The sequence below is a fragment of the Prionailurus bengalensis genome, chromosome B3 (assembly GCF_016509475.1).
Source record: "Prionailurus bengalensis isolate Pbe53 chromosome B3, Fcat_Pben_1.1_paternal_pri, whole genome shotgun sequence".
Classification (NCBI taxonomy): Eukaryota; Metazoa; Chordata; class Mammalia; order Carnivora; family Felidae; genus Prionailurus; species Prionailurus bengalensis.
Genome location: NC_057355.1, coordinates 134,058,985 through 134,078,233, shown reverse-complemented (window position 1 = coordinate 134,078,233; position 19,249 = coordinate 134,058,985). Strand labels below are relative to the sequence as shown.

General features: G+C 41.3%; 1 protein-coding gene across 2 annotated transcripts in view; it reads left to right on the top strand.

Annotated features, from left to right (window-relative positions):
- Positions 1-19,249, top strand: part of EFCAB11 (EF-hand calcium binding domain 11) — a 158,099-nt gene that overhangs the window by 2,499 nt on the left and 136,351 nt on the right. For both annotated transcript variants that reach the window (XM_043556820.1, XM_043556821.1), the window contains exon 3: positions 2,563-2,608. In XM_043556820.1, coding sequence (XP_043412755.1) covers positions 2,563-2,608 — 46 coding nt within the window. The remainder of the gene's footprint in view (positions 1-2,562; positions 2,609-19,249) is intronic.

Genomic DNA, 19,249 nt, shown 5'->3' with positions numbered 1-19,249 from the left:
AATTGCAGCTCTCCTGTTAACCTGCAGGTATTTCAGCTAGAATTCCAAAGCAGGTCAGCTTAATGAGCCCAGCCTTTGAAGCATTGTATTTAACCTTGCTGGAAAGATAACTGGTTTCATTTTGCTTTGATCACCCTTGAGCCTACTTAATTGGCTTTAACTTTAGACTATAAGTGAGGAATTGAATGACAAGTACAGTGATGCGCTCACATACATATATATGTACAGTTCATGAGATTTAACAGATTTTTACTTGTATTTTCATGCCTGGTTGAGGTTTGGTGGTTTTGTTGTTTTGTTTTGTTTTTAAGAGTACTTGAGAAGGTGGGAGAAGGATAGGGGGAAGGAGAGAGAGAAATTCAAGCAGGGTCCATACCCAGGGTGGAGCACAACGGGGGGCTCAAACCCAGGACTCTTAGATCATGACCTGAGCCGAAATCAAGAGATGGACACTCAACCCACTGAGCCACCCAGGTGCCCCTTGGCTTTTATTTTTTAAATGTCTTTTGACTGCAAATGACTAAGCAGTAAAGTGATAGCAAGTCACGGGTACACCTGTCAATCGTTTGTATGTGTCAATCATTTTGTTAAATGACAATGTACACCCTCTGTGAAATGTAGCAGATTTTTACTTTTATAGTGGGTTGAGGTTTGGGGTTTAATTTTATTTAATTTTAAAGATCTTATTTTTAAGTAATCCCTACATCTGACATTGGGCTTGAACTCACAACCTTGAGATCAAGAGCCGCACACTCCTGACTGAGCCAGCTAGGCACCCCTAGGGTTTTATTTTTGAATATTGCTTTTGAGCAAATGAAATATTTATTGAATGCATGGAATGTAATAAATCATTTATATACTCACGCAGTTGTTTACACAATGAAATCTATTAAGTGTTCCTGTTTAATAAAATGAACACTTGCTAGTTGCTGGAGATATGAAGACGAATAAAATATAGTCCCTGTTGTGAAGCAGTTCACGGTTTAGTGTAGAGAGACTTATAAAACTCTGTGATAAATACTGAGATGGAGAAGAACAGAAAGAACCCAAAGTGAAAGGGACAAGGAAGAGGGTCTTGAAATCCTAGTGTAAAGTAGGAGTCTAGCAGTCACTTAGACTGGAAGAGCTAGCTAGACTCTTCTGATATGAGGTGTCCAGAAGCACTTTGTGATGTTGGGAGATGATCTGCCCTGATGACTTGATGTGGTTGGTGGTTAAGAGAGGGGTGTGAAACCAGGACTATAGCAATAGTGAAAGTAGGAAAATTAAGGAGTAGGCTTAGAGGAAAGTCAATGACTTCAGTTTGGGGCACATTAAGTTTGAGGAGGCTCTGAGCATCCTAAGTGAATTCACTCATTAAATATTATGCTGGTGTTGAGGTTATGGTGGTAAAGATCGGCTCTCAGATTGTGCCACCGCTTGTAAATGTAGGAGTCTGGAACTGGATGAGGAATTGAGAGGTAAGGGCTGGAGACAGTTTGTGGACTCCTCAGTTTACAGGTGCTAGATCATGAGCCTCGGTGGCATTGCCCCAAAACGGTGTTACACAGCGTGAAAGGCAGTGGACCACTGGGGGTACTGACAGTTAAGGGTAGGCAGGGGCAGGAGGAACCAGGAAAGTGCAGGGCATGGAATCCAAGGTAGAGAAACTATGTCAGGTATTGCCAACTTTCTCATTCCATAATGTTTATAATGCCCTTGTAACAGTAAAGGGAAGTGCTTATATTTTAACATATAGCGAAAGCAGTTTCCTGACACTTATATAGGGTATGTTCTGAAACATGTTTAAAAAGCCATAGGAAAAGAAAAATGCAGACTAGGCCAAATGTTAATACTGGTTCTCATTGGACGGCTGTTTTTAAAAATGTTCTTCATAAAAAAAAATGAATAAATAAAATTTAAAAAAATGTTCTTCACGATCTTATATATTTTTTGTGTTTTCTACATATTACTTTCATAATCAGGAAAAAAGAGGTAAAAAACAAAGCCATAGAGCTCATTGCAACAATTGCTTGTATTTGTCTAAAATTGAAAAGTTACCTTTTAGGTCATGTGACAGCCAAGTTGATGGTATGTGCTTAAACTATGTTGGTCAATGGAATAGTATTGGGGCCATTAGGGTCTGTAGCAGATTAGCATATTGTGTCATATAGGTATATAGATATTTCTTGCTTTAATGCCACTTAATTTTTTATTGATTTTTTTCAAAGATTTTTTTTTTAAATACCAGTTCATTAACATAGAGTGTAACATTAGTTTCAAGTGTAGTTGAATCACAATATAGTGATTCAACACTTGCCTACAACACCCAGTGCTCATCACAAGTGCCCTCCTTAATCCCCAATCACCTGTTTCACCCATACCCCCCCCCCCACCCTAGCTACAGATGGAAGAATAAAATGACTATTACAGCTGTCTTGTCCTGTGATATTAGTTGTCTGCTGGACTCAACACAGTTTGTTTCTCATAAAATATAATCCTTCTCCACACCCCAGGAATTAAGAACTCCCACTGTGAAAACATTTGATGAAATTATATGTGCTTTTCTTTCTTCTTTTCTAGATAGAAGCTGATTCTGTGATGTCTTCAGTAAATCCAAACGCTTCTGGTAATATGAAAGTTAATACTAATTTTTAGACTTCATAAAATCAAAATTAAGAACAAAAATAGAGACTATAAAGCACATCTTTGTCTTGTTCTGTTTCAAAGAAAGATTTTGGTTCTTTAATGTATTCATAAGTGTAATAGGATGTTTATTGTAGGGAAGTTTGAAACCATTGAAAAGCATAAAGAAAAAAATGTTGCTTGTAATGTGAACATCCCAACTGTTGATCAGTATTTTCTGACTTAGATGAGCAGAAGTGGCACTTTACTGAAACGGAAAGACTTGGGGAGAAGGTTTGGGGTTGGGGGAGAGCCAGAGTTCACGTCTGAAAATGCTACGTTTGAGAAATTTCAGTCTGTGATATCCGGGCATTCAGGCTGCGTGAATACGGAATTCAGAGGAAAGCTGTGGGCTGGAGAAATAAATTTGGGAGCCGTTCGCATGTAGATGGTGTTTGAAGCCCTGGGGATGGATGAGATGACCTAGCAAGACAGAGTGGAAGGAGAACCTTCAGGAACCGCAATCATTTGAAGTCAGGGAGAGAGTTAGGAAATGGCAGAGGAAGTTAGAGGCGGGGAGGGACGGGAGGAAAGTCAAAGGTATCTGATCCGAAACAAGGAGAAGGGGATTATTTCCAGGAAGAGGGTGTGGTCAACACCTTGGAAAGGTCAGGTAGGTAGTAACTCAAGTGTCCCTTGGGGTTGGCGACCTGCAAGACCGGTTTCGGTACCTGGTGACGGCAGAGGCCAGGCTGGAGTGGTCAAAGGCAAACGAAACCTTGAGAAAGTGTGACAGTGTAAGTAGAAGTCTTTCAGTAAGTCCAGAGTGCCTGGGGATCAGGAGTGGTTTTTTCGTTTTTGGTTTTTGTTTTTTTGCACATGAAGATGTTTCTGAGCTTAGCAGAACGCTCTAATGAAGAGGGAAAAGGAAGATGAGACAGACAGAGGAGTACCTGTTGTTTTGGAGATAGGGGCCAGAACATGTTGGATTGGCTTTTTAAAAATTACCTTTTTGGGGAAATAATCTAGCGCTTACAAAAAACTGCAAAATAAAAATAACACCGAGAGCTGTATACTCTTTACCTCGATGCACTTACTGTTGACATTTTAACCCTTTGGCCCTTTCTACCACTATGCCCTCCTCTCACTGCTCTGAACCTAAAACCACAGCACGCTTACCGTAAACTTAGACCGATATTGTATTTTTGTCTCATTTACTGTTTATATTCCAGTACTGTCATTTGATCTGATAGTGTTCTTAAACACATCATCCCTCATCTAATACAGGAATTAGTCTTGGGTGCCATGTCTCTTTAGACTCCTTTCATCTGGAACATTTCTGTAGACTTTTTTTTTTTTCTTGGCTTTTTATAACAAGGAAATTTTGAGGAACTAGTCCAGCCCTCACTATTAGTTTTTTTTTTTCAATATATGAAGTTTATTGTCAAATTGGTTTCCATACAATACCCAGTGCTCACCCCAAATGGTGCCCTCCTCAATACCCATCACCCACCTTCCCCTCCCTCCTACCCCCCCATCAGCCTTCAGGTTGTTCTCAGTTTTTAAGAGTCTCTTATGCTTTGGCTCTCTCCCACTCTAACCTCTTTTTTTTTTTTTCCTTCCCCTCCCCCATGGGTTTCTGTTAAGTTTCTCAGGATCCACATAAGAGTGAACCATATGGTATCTGTCTTTCTCTGTATGGCTTATTTCACTTAGCATCACACTCCAGTTCCATCTACGTTGCTACAAAGGGCCATATTTCATGCTTTCTCATTGCCACGTAGTACTCCATTGTGTATATAAACCACAATTTCTTTATCCATTCATCAGTTGATGGACATTTAGGCTTTTTCCACAATTTGGCTATTGTTGAGAGTGCTGCTATAAACATTGGGGTACAAGTGCCCCTCTGCATCAGTACTCCTGTATCCCTTGGGTAAATTGCTAGCAGTGCTATTGCTGGGTCATAGGGTAGGTCTATTTTTAATTTTTTGAGGAACCTCCACAGTATTTTCCAGAGTGGCTGCACCAGTTTGCATTCCCACCAACGGTGCAAGAGGGTTCCCGTGTCTCCACATCCTCTCCAGCATCTATAGTCTCCTGATTTGTTCATTTTGGCCACTCTGGCGTGAGGTGCAATCTGAGTGTGGTTTTGATTTGTATTTCCCTGATGAGGAGCGACGCTGAACATCTTTTCATGTGCCTGTTGGCCATCTGGATGTCTTCTTTAGAGAAGTGTCTCTTCATGTTTTCTGCCCATTTCTTCACTGGGTTATTTGTTTTTCGGGTGTGGAGTTTGGTGAGCTCTTTATAGATTTTGGATACTAGCCCTTTGTCTGATATGTCATTTGCAAATATCTTTTCCCATTCCGTTGGTTGCCTTTTAGTTTTGTTGGTTGTTTCCTTTGCTGTGCAGAAGCTTTTTATCTTCATGAGGTCCCAGTAGTTCATTTTTGCTTTTAATTCCCTTGCCTTTGGATGTGTCAAGTAAGAAATTGCTACAGCTGAGGTCAGAGAGGTCTTTTCCTGCTTTCTCCTCTAGGGTTTTGATGGTTTCCTGTCTCACATTCAGGTCCTTTATCCATTTTGAGTTTATTTTTGTGAATGGTGTGAGAAAGTGGTCTAGTTTCAACCTTCTGCATGTTGCTGTCCAGTTCTCCCAGCACCATTTGTTAAAGAGGCTGTCTTTTTTCCATTGGATGTTCTTTCCTGCTTTGTCAAAGATGAGTTGGCCATACGTTTGTGGGTCTAGTTCTGGGGTTTCTATTCTATTCCATTGGTCTATGTGTCTGTTTTTGTGCCAATACCATGCTGTCTTGATGATGACAGCTTTGTAGTAGAGGCTAAAGTCTGGGATTGTGATGCCTCCTGCTTTGGTCTTCTTCAAAATTACTTTGACTATTCGGGGCCTTTTGTGGTTCCATATGAATTTTAGGATTGCTTGTTCTAGTTTCAAGAAGAATGCTGGTGCAATTTTGATTGAGATTGCATTGAATGTGTAGCTTTGGGTAGTATTGACATTTTCACAATATTTTTTCTTCCAGTCCATGAGCACGGAATGTTTTTCCATTTCTTTATATCTTCTTCAATTTCCTTCATAACCTTTCTATACTTTTCAGCATACAGATCTTGTACATCTTTGGTTAGATTTATTCCTAGGTATTTTATGCTTCTTGGTGCAATTGTGAATGGGATCAGTTACTTTATTTGTCTTTCTGTTGCTTCATTATTAGTGTATAAGGATGCAACTGATTTCTGTACATTGATTTTGTGTCCTGCAACTTTGCTAAATTCATGTATCAGTTCTAGCAGACTTCTGGTGGAGTCTATTGGATTTTCCATGTATAATATCATGTCATCTGCAAAATGAAAGCTTGACTTCCTCTTTGCCAATTTTGATGCCTTTGATTTCATTTTGTTGTCTGCTGATTCTAGACCTTCCAACACTATGTTAAACAACAGCGGTGAGAGTGGATATCCCTGTCGTGTTCCTGATCTCAGGGAAAAAGCTCTCAGTTTTTCCCCATTGAGGATGATGTTAGCTGTGGGCTTTTCATAAATGGCTTTTATGATCTTTAAGTATGTTCCTTCTATCCCGACTTTCTCAAGGGTTTTTATTAAGAAAGGGTGCTGGATTTTGTCGAAGGCCTTCACTATTAGTTTTTTAAGAATGGTCCTTGTTTTGTGTTTGCCTGATGTTGGGGTTAAGCATTCTGAGCCAGAATACCGTTTAGGTGGCCTGTCCCTTGTTGGGGGCCACGTCTGGAGGCCCACAATGACCATCTGTCTCTCATAGATGGTATTAATTTTTGCCACTAGGGAAGACATTGTCCAGTTTCTCCAATGTATTCTGTTTATCTTTTCTTCCCTTGCAACTAACAAGCGGTGTGTGGAGAGACACACTGAAGACTTGCAAATATTTTCCTTCTCATCAAAATTTGCCCCTAGATTTGGTAACTGTTCATGATTCTCGTCTGACCCAGTTTTTGTCATAACAGTTGCAAAATAAGGATTTTCTAATCCTAGTGCTTCAGTTAAACCTTGGCTATAAGCAGGAGACCTCCCTTTTTCTTGATCAGTCCATCTGTTTATGATCAGCACAGACTCATGAATTGCATGCTTTTTAATGATTTATACTCCATTAATTATCATTAATTATTTTAGTTTTCACCTTGTCACAGACTTGGGCATTGAATGCCTCCTCAAGTTGGCTCCTGTGTCCTTTTGACCGGTTTGGCTTTTTCTTTCTTTTAACAGATCTTTTTATTTATAAATGGTAGATTTACAAAAGAGTTTCCTGGATTCGTTTTTTGTATGCAAGGTTCAGTACCCCATATGGACCGTGACTCTTAGAACAATATTATTGCTAGGAGAACGTGTTTTTGACAAACTCCCTAACTTGATGGAATTTCCCTTTTAATTTCACGTAAAAATTTTTGCACACTCAAAATGCTCAAATATTGTGTCCGTAATGTTCAATTCATTGTAACTTCTTTTTTTAAAAGGAGTTTATTTATTTATTTTGAGAGAGAGAGAGAATGAGGGCACGAGTGAGCAGGGGAGGGGCAAAGAGAGAGGGAGAGAATCACAAGCAGGCTCCAGAGCCTGGCTTGGGGGTCGATCCCACAACCGTGAGACTATGACCTGAACCAAAATCAAAAGTCAGATGCTCAACTGACTGAGCCACCCAGGCGCCCCAGTTGTAACTTTTTTTTTTTAACATTTATTTATTTTTGAGAGACAGAGACAGAGCACGAGTGGGGGAGGGGCAGAGAGAGAGAGAGAGAGAGAGAGAGAGAGAGGGAGAGAGAGAGAGAGGGAGGCACAGAATCTGAAGCAGGCTTCAGGCTCTGAGCTGTCAGCACAGAGCGCAATGCGAGGCTTGAACTCATGAACTGTGAGATCATGACCTGAGATGAAGTCGGATGCTTAACTGACTTAGCCACCCAGGCGCCCCTGTAACTTCTTCATGATGCCTTCTCTACATATTTTCCTCTGGATTGCTATATGAATTTTTGAATCTAAACTGATTTCTGTCTTCTGGCAGAAGAATTTCCCACATTTTTTGCATTGGTAGCATTTCTCCCTATTAGCAGTCCCCTAAATGGTGAGTGATTTTCTCAATTCTGTCTGGGTGAAGGTCTTCCCCACATGTTACATATATAGCGCTTCTCCATTTTGCAACTTTTCTGATAAAGCCAGTGGTATTACTGCTGAAGGCACTCTCAGATCATTCATTATTCTCATAGACTTTCTTTCTAATGTGTGTTCTCCGAATTAAGGATTTGCCTTTACACAGAAGGTTTTCTTTCCCCAGCCATTCTTTGATGTAGAAAGAGGTGTCCTTCTGGAAGAAAAATTTACCATGTTCTTTTTTTTTTTTTAATTTTTTAACGTTTAGTTATCTTAGAGAGAGAGAGAAATTACATAAGCAGGGGAGGGGCAGAAAGAGAGAAGGAGAGAGAGAATCCCAAGCAGGCTCCAGAGAGAGAGGGAGGCACAGAATCTGAAGTAGGCTCCAGGCTCTGAGCTGTCAGCACAGAGCCTGATGTGGGGCTCGAACCCACAAACCGTGAGATCATGACCTGAGCCGAAATCAAGAATCAGATGCTTAACCAACTGAGCCACTGAGGCACCCCAAGACTTCCCATGTTCTTTACAGCTGGAGTGAATTGTCTAATGTAGAGCCAAGATTGACTTCTGACAGAACTTTTCCCCAGATTCAATATCAGAAGATTCCCCCCCCCATATGTATTATCTCATGTTTATGGAACATTTTCTCAAACTCCTTATGGCCCAAGGATTGCTTCAAAACTGGAATATTTCAATAGTGAACACAGTCTTCCCTATGAGGCCTTTCTGACTTTAATGATACGCTCCTGCCCCTGCCCCTGTATGCATTTTCTTGCATTTAATATCAAGGATGTTACATCTGTTCTTACATCCACTTCTCAGTCAGTTCATGAGGATGCTTCTTTTCACAGTGTCTTTTCCTAATAATTAACTTTAAGATATATTTCAGGGGCGCCTGGGTGGCTCAGTCGGTTGGGCATCTGACTTCATCTCGGGCCACGATCTCACGGTTCACGGGTTCAAGCCCTGCGTCGGGTCTGTGCTGATGGCTCAGAGCCTGGAGCCTGCTTCGGATTCTGTGTCTCCCTCTCTCTACCTCTCCCCCGCTTATGCTGTCTCTCTCACTCTCAAAAATGAATAAATGTTAAAAAAATTTTTTTAAAAAGATAAATTTCAAAAGGTCACAAAGTAATGTAGCCATCTGAGAAATTCAGGGGAAGGTCTGGGGTGGGGGGGGAAGGAGATCAAAGTGCAGATGTTTAGCACCTGGCTCCAAAATTAGTGTGAAGGGACCCTCCTCAGTCTACAGATTTCCAGTCTTTTCCCTTCATCTTCTTTTTTTTTTCTCTTTTTCTCCCCCAGTTCCTCTCCTGGTCTTGGTATCAATGGCAAATGAACCTTCTCAGAGCATCATATCCTTCTCGTTTAAAGGAAATAGACTTAAAGTCAGGGTGCTACCTTTCCAACTAGCTTTAATTCATGTTTATTTGAAAGGAAGACTCAAGACCACAAATACTCAAAAGAAAGAATAAAGTCATCCTAGCAAGAAATCACTGCTGAACTCTGATTGCTAACATAACTTTTTTTTCTGTTAGAACTCTTCACAACTGAACAAATTTCAGGCCATCAGCTCCATTTTTTCTCCCTTTCCATACACGAGTCACCTTTTACATGTTATTTTTCTTGCAGGAAGAGGGTTTATGCACAGATGAAATGTTCTGTCAGCTATATTATCTCTCTCTTTCATGTTTTGATCTTGAAAAAGAACTGAAATGTGGCCTTGGCTTTCTGGGAGCTATTTATTCAGGTAATCAGTTTTTCCATAGTCCTTCTTGGTAGCCTTGACCTGGGAATTCTCCAGCTAGCTACGGCTCTTTTTTACATCCAGACAAGGTCATGCCACATCTCTAGCATGCCACCCTAAAGGATTCTCTGTTCAGGCCCCAGTTCCTGGGTGAGGAAGACCCAGCTTCCTGGGTGAGGTCCATATGAACATTCTAGATTGACCCTGACTCACCAGTCTTGACTATGCACACACTTCACATAGTACCTAAACCTGGGTGCCCAGGCCCTATTTTCCAGGAGCTTCTGGTCTAACAGGTGGGTCGTTTCTGTAGATTTTCCTTGTTAAAATTAAGAAGAATGAAAAGTTAAGTCAAAACCTTTAGAAGTTAGAGGAGATCGTCTCCAGAAAAGTCACACTCGGAGAGTCTGAAGGCAGCCAGGATAAGTAGCAAGAAGGTATTTTAATGCCTGTAACCTAACAAGCAAGAATCCGTCAGCAAAAACTGTTTAGGCGGCAGGAATAAGGAATTATGTTAGTGGGAGACAAAAAAAAAAGTCAATTGTTTAAGAAGCAACAGATCACTGTTGGGGTGGTTCTAATGTATACTAAAGCTACCTATTTTAAAGGGTTGTATTTTGTTGCAGTGCTCACTCTCTGGGATACATTTCATACCTTCTCTAAGTATAGAGCACAAAAGAAGGTTGCAACTAGAAGAGACCTAAAAAACTGTTATTTGTTACCTTTTCTTAAAAAAGAGGAAATTAAGGAGGGGTGCTTGGGTAGCTCGGTTGGTTGAGGGTCCCAATTCGGCTCAGGTCATGATCTCACAGTCCGTGAGTTCAAGCCCCACGTTGGGCTCTGTACTGACAGCTCCGAGCCTGGAGCCTGCTTCGAATTCTGTGTCTCCCTCTCTCTGTGCCCCTCCCCTGCTGGAGCTCTGTCTCTGTCTGTCTGTCTGTCTGTCTCTCTCAAAAGTAAATAAACATCAAAAAAATTTTTTTTAATGAGATTAGGCTCTAGAGAGGAATAATAAAATACCTCGATCCTGGCATTTGATGGTTCTTTATTTGCAAAATACTTCTACATGTGTTGTAGTATTTATTATAGATAATAATTACAGCTATGATTTTCTGAATGCTTACCATGTGCAGACTTGTGATTGAGTGCTAGGCACGAATTGTTAAATTTAATACAACTCTATGATACCAAGATTAACCTCATTTTATAAGTTAAAAAAAATACCAGTGCTCAGAGAGGTTAAGTATGCATAGTGTAGCTATCTAAGTAAGTAACAGACCACAGCAGTCTGATCTCCAAACTTACCCTCTCAAACATTGGCTAAACCCTTGATTTTAATGGTGCCATGGGTCATATTAGTCATTAGACAGAGTTGAGGACAGTGTTCATCCCCCAGGAACTTAATCAACAAGTTGAAGTCAGGAGTGGATCAGTATACAGAAGGTTCTGTGCCATTGTTGGAGGTTGATAACAGATTTGGTTCTGAGCTACCTAATGTCCAGAACAAATAGGGAATGACAATCCAGTGATCATCGTCCATACAATAGAAACTTCTTATCTAGAGAGAGAGTTTTCCCTGGTACAGTATATTTCTTTCACAATGTCACATGAAAGAGAGACTGATAAATGGACATTGATGTTCCACAAACTGTCCGGTAAATACACTGGTGAATTTTGTAAGGCTGTTCCTTGAACTTTCTTCCTTGTAGGCCAGTGGTTTAATGTCAAACACATCTGAATGGCTCAGCACGAAGGGCAAAGAAAGACCACGTGTGATATCAGATGATTTGACTTCATTGTATGACAAATTGTTGAGCATTTTATATGAATAACAAAAAATAAGATTTATAGGGCTTTTGCTTAGTATGCCAAATGCTGTGAAGAAGAACTACATGAACATTGCCCCCACTGAATCCTTACACAGCTGTCTGTATGTGTTTATCCCGGATCCATATAAAATATGCCCATGGAAAAAAACAAAGTACATCAGAATTTTCTTTTCACAAGGTGATTAGTTCGAGCTTTTTTTTTTCTTTTTGTTTTCTTACTTCCCTCTTAAAACAACGAACATATTTCACTTTCATACTCAAAGAAGAAAAAACCTTCCAGGAACTTCCTTTTAACCTTCAACTTAATGGAAAAATCAAAGAGACTGATTCAACATAACAGTGATTGTGGACTATTTGACTCAGTCGTGCTCTCCATTGTCAGTTCAATTGGAAAATAATTTATGCATGAGTTGAATGGCCAGTTGGCTTGTATACTTTTATTTATTACTGTCTCATCTGAATTGTTTGGAGCTCCCTAGTTGACTGTGAACTGTATTATTTTCCTAAGTTTAAATGTCCATTTTCTAGTGTTTTAAATTCTACTGTAAACACCTTTTTTTGGTTGTGGATGTTTTCTTGTTTTGGGCTGCTGCCTAACGAACTAAAGCCACGGTATAGTATAGTATTATTTACTGACCTCTTAGTTTTTTCCTGTGATCAGGAAATGCATACACATCACGCTTACCTTATCTTGAAATCCTAACCATAGGGCCATTTTGTGGTATTGCCCATAGATGTTCACCCCTAAATGAATTTATCTCATTACTCATTTAGAGGACGCTGACCACGTTTCACTGTAGGGTAGAAAAAAAGTAGGTGACACAGACACTGACCTAAGATAGGAAACATAAAAGGGTATTGTCACTTCATTTATGGCCAGATGTCAAATAATTACTATGGACAAGAAAACCTCTAAGAGATTGGAGGAGGGAGATGCGAGGTGAGGGCCAGAACTGGACGGAAAAGGACGGGTGGGATTTGCAAAGGTGGAGAAGCAAAGAAGAGGACATAGTGAAATGAGTGAATGCAGATGCCAGCTCTGCGCTTGGCTCCTGGCTCCTGGTGCTGTCTGTGCTAGGTCAGTGTGGATGCGGAACTCAGCGTGGATGCCTTACCCAGCACACTCTTCGTAAAAACGATGGATGTCATGGGACTGCCGAGGCGTTTGCTAACAGTACAGAAAAGGGCTTTATCCCTCACTCCCCACACCTAGAAGTGGGAAAGGCCTGGCTGGCGCTGTGTCCTCTGTAAGGGCTCTGTGCACTCCACTTCTGTGCACTTTCTCTCGCAGACCTTCTTCCCCCCAGGGCCCACGCTAGCTCGGAGGCGGAGACTTCTCCCAGATCTCTGGTTGTAAGACCCTCCCCCCCCTTCCCTGCCTACCCACCCCCAGATTTGCATATCCAGAGCTATCAACTGTCATACTGTTAATAATGAGTCCTAGCATAAATGGATTCTACCCTCCTTGGAATATTTTTACCTCCCACACCAGCAAGGAGTATAGTGCCTACCTATAAATGAGTTGTTGTGTCAGCAGAGTAAGTTACCCTGATGGAAACTGAGTGTTAAGAAGGGGGATTGAGGCCCACTCTGCCTAGATGGAATAATGAAGCTTTAAATTCCGGAATAAGGTGTCAGGACTTTGCAGTGATAACACCGAGGAACCTGTGCAGGTTTATGAGCAGGAGATATAGGAGATATACGTGATAAAAGCAGGAGATAATACATGATAAAAGAAAGTAATGATTCCAGTCCCTGTTTGACAGAAGTAAGGTTTTATTGGTTCAGATTCCTCTATTATAACCTGTTTTTTACTCTTCCTTTTCATTTTCCTCCCAATGATATGGTAAAACTTGACTTCTTCCATTAAAGTAGATTCTTTTCTCTTTATTCCCTTACTCTTATTCAGGAAGCCAGAAGAAAATATCAGTTCTCTGAAGTTACTTATCCACCTTAATATGACAGCACACCATTATTTTTTGTTTTCCTTTTCAAATTTTTGTTTAAATTCTAGTTAGTTAACGTACGTGTAATATTAGTTTCAGGGGTAGGATTTAGTGATATATGACTTACAATACCCAGTGCTCATCGTGTGTGCCCTCCTTAATCCCCATCACCCAGTTAGCCCATCCCCGCCCACCTCCCCTCCAGCATCCCTCAGCTTGTTCTCTGTAGGTAAGAGTCTGTTTTATGGTTTGCTTCTCTCTCTTTATCCCCTAAGAAACAAAACAGGGGATAGCTCACCATTGTTGATGCCACTTTCTCCTTCTGTCCTTACAATCTTTAAAAAAAATTTTTTTTAATGTTTATTTACTTTTGAGAAAGAGACAGAAAGAGCATGTATGGGGGAGGGGCAGAGAGAGAGGGAGACGCAGAATCCGAAGCTCCGAGGTGTCAGCACAGAGCCTGATGCGGGGCTCGAACCCACAAACTGTGAAATCAAGACCTGAGCCGAAGTCAGTCATTCAACCAACTGAGCCACCCAGGTGCCCCTGTCCTTATAATCTTTTTATGGGAACATATTGTGTCCCTTCTTTTCCTTCATGGCCTCTGGAAGTCACAATCTGAATTTTATTTCTCAAGGTAGAGAAGGCTTGCCTTACACCTTTTAAAAAGCCACTTTATCTTTTTAAAAGCTAATTTTTAGGCATTTTCAAGCCCCAGAAAAATTAATATATGGCACAATGAACATGAACCCTCCTTTTTATACTAAATCTAGGAGCAGACCTACCGTCTAAATAACTTGACATTTTTATTGTTTTCTCCTTCACTCTCCAGGTTTATTGCAGTTTCTAATTTAAGCTCACTGTGATAGCCAGAAACTAGATGCCTTCATTTTCAAGAGGATTTCTCTGTGGGCCCTGAAGCATAGGGGCAGTGGTCTTTTGAACCTCAAAAATATATACATAATGAAACTTTCAAGGAAAAATTTATATAGTTTTAGAATATATCCACCCCTATGATAAAAGATGATTATTCTCCTAGGAAACTACTTAAAAAGGTAGAAAAGATAGACATTCCTAGCCTTCCTCTATGACATATCTGTATCACAAGTAGTAAATAGCTTGCAAAGTAAAATATATGTGTTTGTTATAGAACACGAAGAGTCCGTTTTGCTAAGAGGAGTTTAAAATTTTTTTTTTTCAACGTTTATTTATTTTTGGGACAGAGAGAGACAGAGCATGAACGGGGGAGGGGCAGAGAGAGAGGGAGACACAGAATCGGAAACAGGCTCCAGGCTCTGAGCCATCAGCCCAGAGCCCGACGCAGGGCTCGAACTCACAGACCGCGAGATCGTGACCTGGCTGAAGTCGGACGTTTAACCGACTGCGCCACCCAGGCGCCCCAAGAGGAGTTTATAAAATGGAAGGACGTGTTTTCCATTGGTAAGGAAAATGCATAGACTTGCAGAGCCTAGAAGGATCTGTAAAGGTCACTGGTGTCAGTGGTCTTTAAGTCATGGTCCTTAATCCTGGGTCCTGTGGGGACACTTCCACAGACACTGCTGGACAGGGAATGGTGGAGGGGCCACCTTGCTCCAGACAAGATAGTTCTGCCTTCATTGCCTCTGCACATCAGGCTTTCTGGTTTACACCTTCCCTACAGCTAAAAACAAAAAAAAAAAAACCCTGCAAACTACCGATAGAGTCCAACTACCCAGGTGTTTTCTGAACACCTTTTGTAAACAGGGTAATAAGAAGCTCAGATAAACACACAGGTCTCTGTGGTTCCTGATGTTGTCATGATCCTAATGTGTAACTGCAGTAAAGCGTATTTAGGTAACCGTTATTAGTGGAACAATGCACATAGGAGACCCAACGTTGTATTTGAAGTTAGAATTTTCTGAACATATGCTTTCACTCCAGGGGCGAACACAGTAATGCATTTGTCATTGAGCATGAAATCTGAGGGCAATAGAATTATTGCAAGTCTCTGTGAAGCGGTAATCTTAGGTTTGAGTGTTGTGGCAGCAGGTGGAGCTAGCAGTAGAAAGTGTATTTCTAGGCCATTTAAAGAGCAGCAAGATGTAGAAAACTTACACGAATGTGTTTGCATCTCGGAGCTGCAGGAGTAGCAAACCATTATGCGCTGACTGCGGAAGGTGATTGGGCTGCTACAGTGTGAGAGCCAAGCTGAATGAAAGTTTATCCTTGTTAGAAAAGGGGCTTGCGTTTGGGTATGTGTTGCCATGGAAGATTAAGATAAGGGCATGGGAGTGGAGGGAGCAGTGGGGATGTGTTTGCATGGTTTAATATTACGTGATGACCCTTATTAAAACATAACGATCTGACTGTAGCCCAGGTCATGATCTGGCGGTTGGTGAGTCTGAGCTCCACATCGGGCTCTGTGCTGGCAGCGTGGAGCCCACTTCGGGTCCCTGGTTTCATCTCTCTCTGCCCCTCCCCTGCTTGCGCTGGCCTGCACGCTCTCTCTGTCTCTCAAAAAAGAAATCAACTTAAAAACAAAAAAAAAGGTATCTTGTCCTATGGGGAAAATAGTGTAAAAGAACTTGATAACGTATATAGAGTTATTTGTGTTATTAGATTGTTTTCCTTTTCCAAGTGGGAGTAAACATACAGTTGGCACCCACATTTCCTTCTAGGAAAAACTAAAGAACATCTGCTTTTTATCCCACGAGATTATGAAATACAGACCCTCACTGCTTTATGGCCTCAAATACCAATGGGTTTTCTGAATATGTACTTTAAAAGATATCACTACTCATGTACGTGTGTGTGAGAATCACACATAGAACAATGGCATTGTCCTGTTTGTTTCTTATCATTTCCCTAAATCATACACAATGGTAAGTAAAGAGCAAATATTATGCATGCATTTCCTTTCTCTCTGAGTTTCACTTGTTTTTTACTATACCATAGGTATTAATAAGTTGGGGTTTCTAAAAGGATGGTTTATTTTGCTGGCTAGGTGAATAGAAAGTAACCTACTTTTTGGCATTAGTACTACAGACTTAGATCTTTTATTTATTTATTTTTTAACATTTATTTATTTTTGAGACAGAGAGAGAGAGAGCATGAACAGGGGAGGGTCAGATAAAGAGGGAGACACAGAATCTGAAACAGGCTCCAGGCTCTGGGCTGTCAGCCCAGAGCCCGACGCGGGGCTCGAACCCACGGACTGCGAGATCACGACCTGAGCCGAAGTTGGACGCTTAACCGACTGAGCCACCCAGGCGCCCCGGGAGGAGATCTTTTAAAACACACATTGTAATGCTCTTTGCTGAAAACTAGAAATAACATTTCCCTATTCGTTTACTTACTTATATAACAAACATGTAATCCATGCCTACTGTGCGTCAGGTATCACGCTACACACTAGGGATAAAATTTTAAACCCCATACAGTGCTTTCCCTTAGTGCGTCTCAGGCAGCGTGTGTGTGATCAGATAATTACCATAGGACCTAATAGATTAAAAAATTACCCAACAATTGTGTTATGAACAGAGGGCTGTCGGGTCACAGAAAAGGCACTCAGCTGGGAGAAATCAGGGAAGACTTCAAGGAAGAGGTAATGCATTAATTACCTACAAAAGGATAAAAAGGAGAAGCTCATCGCAGGTAATGTGTGTGCCCAGCTCTTGTGAAAGTATGAAAGGAGCTGTTGCCTTGGGGAAGCCTCAGGAAGTTTGCGAGGGAGGCTGGAAAGGTGGACCAGGCAGATTGTGAAGGGCTTCGTAGGGCATGGTGTGATCAGTGACTATATGATTCAGGAATTTTAACTAATCTAGATGCTGTCTAACTGATTAACTTCTGGTGTTCATGAAAGTAAAACAGATTTGAAAGTTAACAGATTTGATCCTGTGGGAACATGGCATGACTAGACTTCAGTTTTATCCTCAGTAAGCAGTCTAAATATGTTCTCTGGTCTCACAAGTGACGAGATGAAAACAGAGCCGCGTCACTGCGTGTCCTTAGCTGTGACGGGAGAGGCTGCTAATTCTGCACAACACACATTTACTGAGCACATGGCAGACAGTCTGGGAGGCGCTGGGAGGTGTGCCCTGTTGCCTAGGGTATACGCAGCTGCCTTCTTGACTTGTGCCCGTGGTTCCTCGCCAAAGCATCAAATAGTTGACATGTCCACACTGCAGTTCTCCCCGTCATCTCTAAATGGCTCCTCAAACCTCAACCTAGGGGTTATTCTTGGTGTCTCCTTCCTTCTGACCCACTACGTCTCACCCCTCATCTTTCCCGAGCTGTGTTGGGAAACTTTCCATTTCCTCTGTTCCCACCGCTAAAGGTCTGGCAACCTCTTCTCCAGCCAGTGGGCTCCTGAACTGGTCTCCCCTTTCATTTTGCTTCCTCCCTTCTCCTTTTTTGAGAAAATGGCCATGAAGGTCCATAAAAAATTTAAATCACATTATGTCACTTCCCAATCCACACCTTTCATTGACTTCCTATCGTACCCCAAATAAAACCCAAACTATTTCCTGTGGCCCACGAGGGCCTGTGCCCTCTGGCCCTGCCTGCCTTACCGAGACCGACCCAGCCCTCTAATACCACATTCCAGCCACAGGGGCCATTTTGTTCTCCCACTTCCCACCGCATGGCCTTGGCACATGCTGTTTCCAGTTGGCACCTTCTCATCATAGATATTATCTTAAATATTCCTAACACTTAGCCCTCCTTCATCAGAGTCTACTCTGCAGGAGGAGTCCTGTGATCCTTTTATAACTTCCTGTTTTCCCTCTCATTCGCATGCCACGATTATGATTATGTATACCTTTGCAGTTGAGCCTGTATAATCTATAATCACTGTCTCCCCAACTAGACCAGTAACTCCCTTGGAACTGTAATCGTGTGTGTTCTCTTTACCCTCTATTTTCAGAGCTTAACACGGTGTGGCACACAGCACACAGTGGGTCCTAAAGAGTTGTAAGAAGAGCATTTAAACATAAAGATAGGTTGGCTTTTTAAGTTTCTACACCTGTAACTACAAATAAGAAAAGCGTGAAAAATACAACTATTTTTTTTAGTAAAGTATAATTGACATATAGCATTATATTAGTTTAAGGTATTTAGCATAATGATTCAGTATGTGTATGTGTAGTGAAATGATCTCCACAATAAGTCTAGTTTTCACCTGTGACCATACAGAGTTACAAAATTGTTTTTTCTTATGATGAGAACTTTCAAGATCTCTTAGTGACTTTAAAATATGTAATGCAAGGGGAGGGGCGCCTGGGTGGCTCAGTCAGTTAAGCATCCTATTTCAGTTCAGGTCATGACCTCATGGTTCATGAGTTCAAGCCCTGTGTGGGGCTCTTTGCTGACGACTCAGAGCCTGGAGCCTGCTTCGGTTTCTGTGTTTCCTCTCTCTCTGCCCCCCCCCCCCCGCCCCAGCCACCACTTGTGCTGTGTCTCTGTCTCTCAAAAATAAACATTAAAAAATATGTAATACAATATTATTGACTATAATCACCATGCTGTGTATTGCATTCCCATGACTTATTTATTTCATAACTGGAAGTTTGTACTTTTTGATTCCTTTCACCCATTTTGCCTACTCCCTTTCTCAGCCCCTCTGATAATTACTGATCTGTTCTCTGTATCTCTCAAGTTTTTTTATGTTAAATATAATTTATTGTCAAATTAGTTTCCATACAACACCCAGTGCTCATCCCAACAAGGTGCCCTCCTCAATGCCCGTCACCCACTTTCAAAACCCTCTCCCCCACCCCCCATCAACCCTCAGTTTGTTCTTCGTATTTAAGAGTCTCTTATGGTTTGCCTCCTTCCCTCTCTGTAACTTTTTCCCCCTTCCCCTCCCCCATGGTCTTCTGTTAAGTTTCTCAGGATCCACATATGAGTGAAAACAGATGGCATCTTTCTCTGCCTGACTTATTTCACGTAGCATAACTTGTTTTGTTTCTTTAGATTCCATATATAAGTGGAATCATATGTTACTTGTCTCTGCA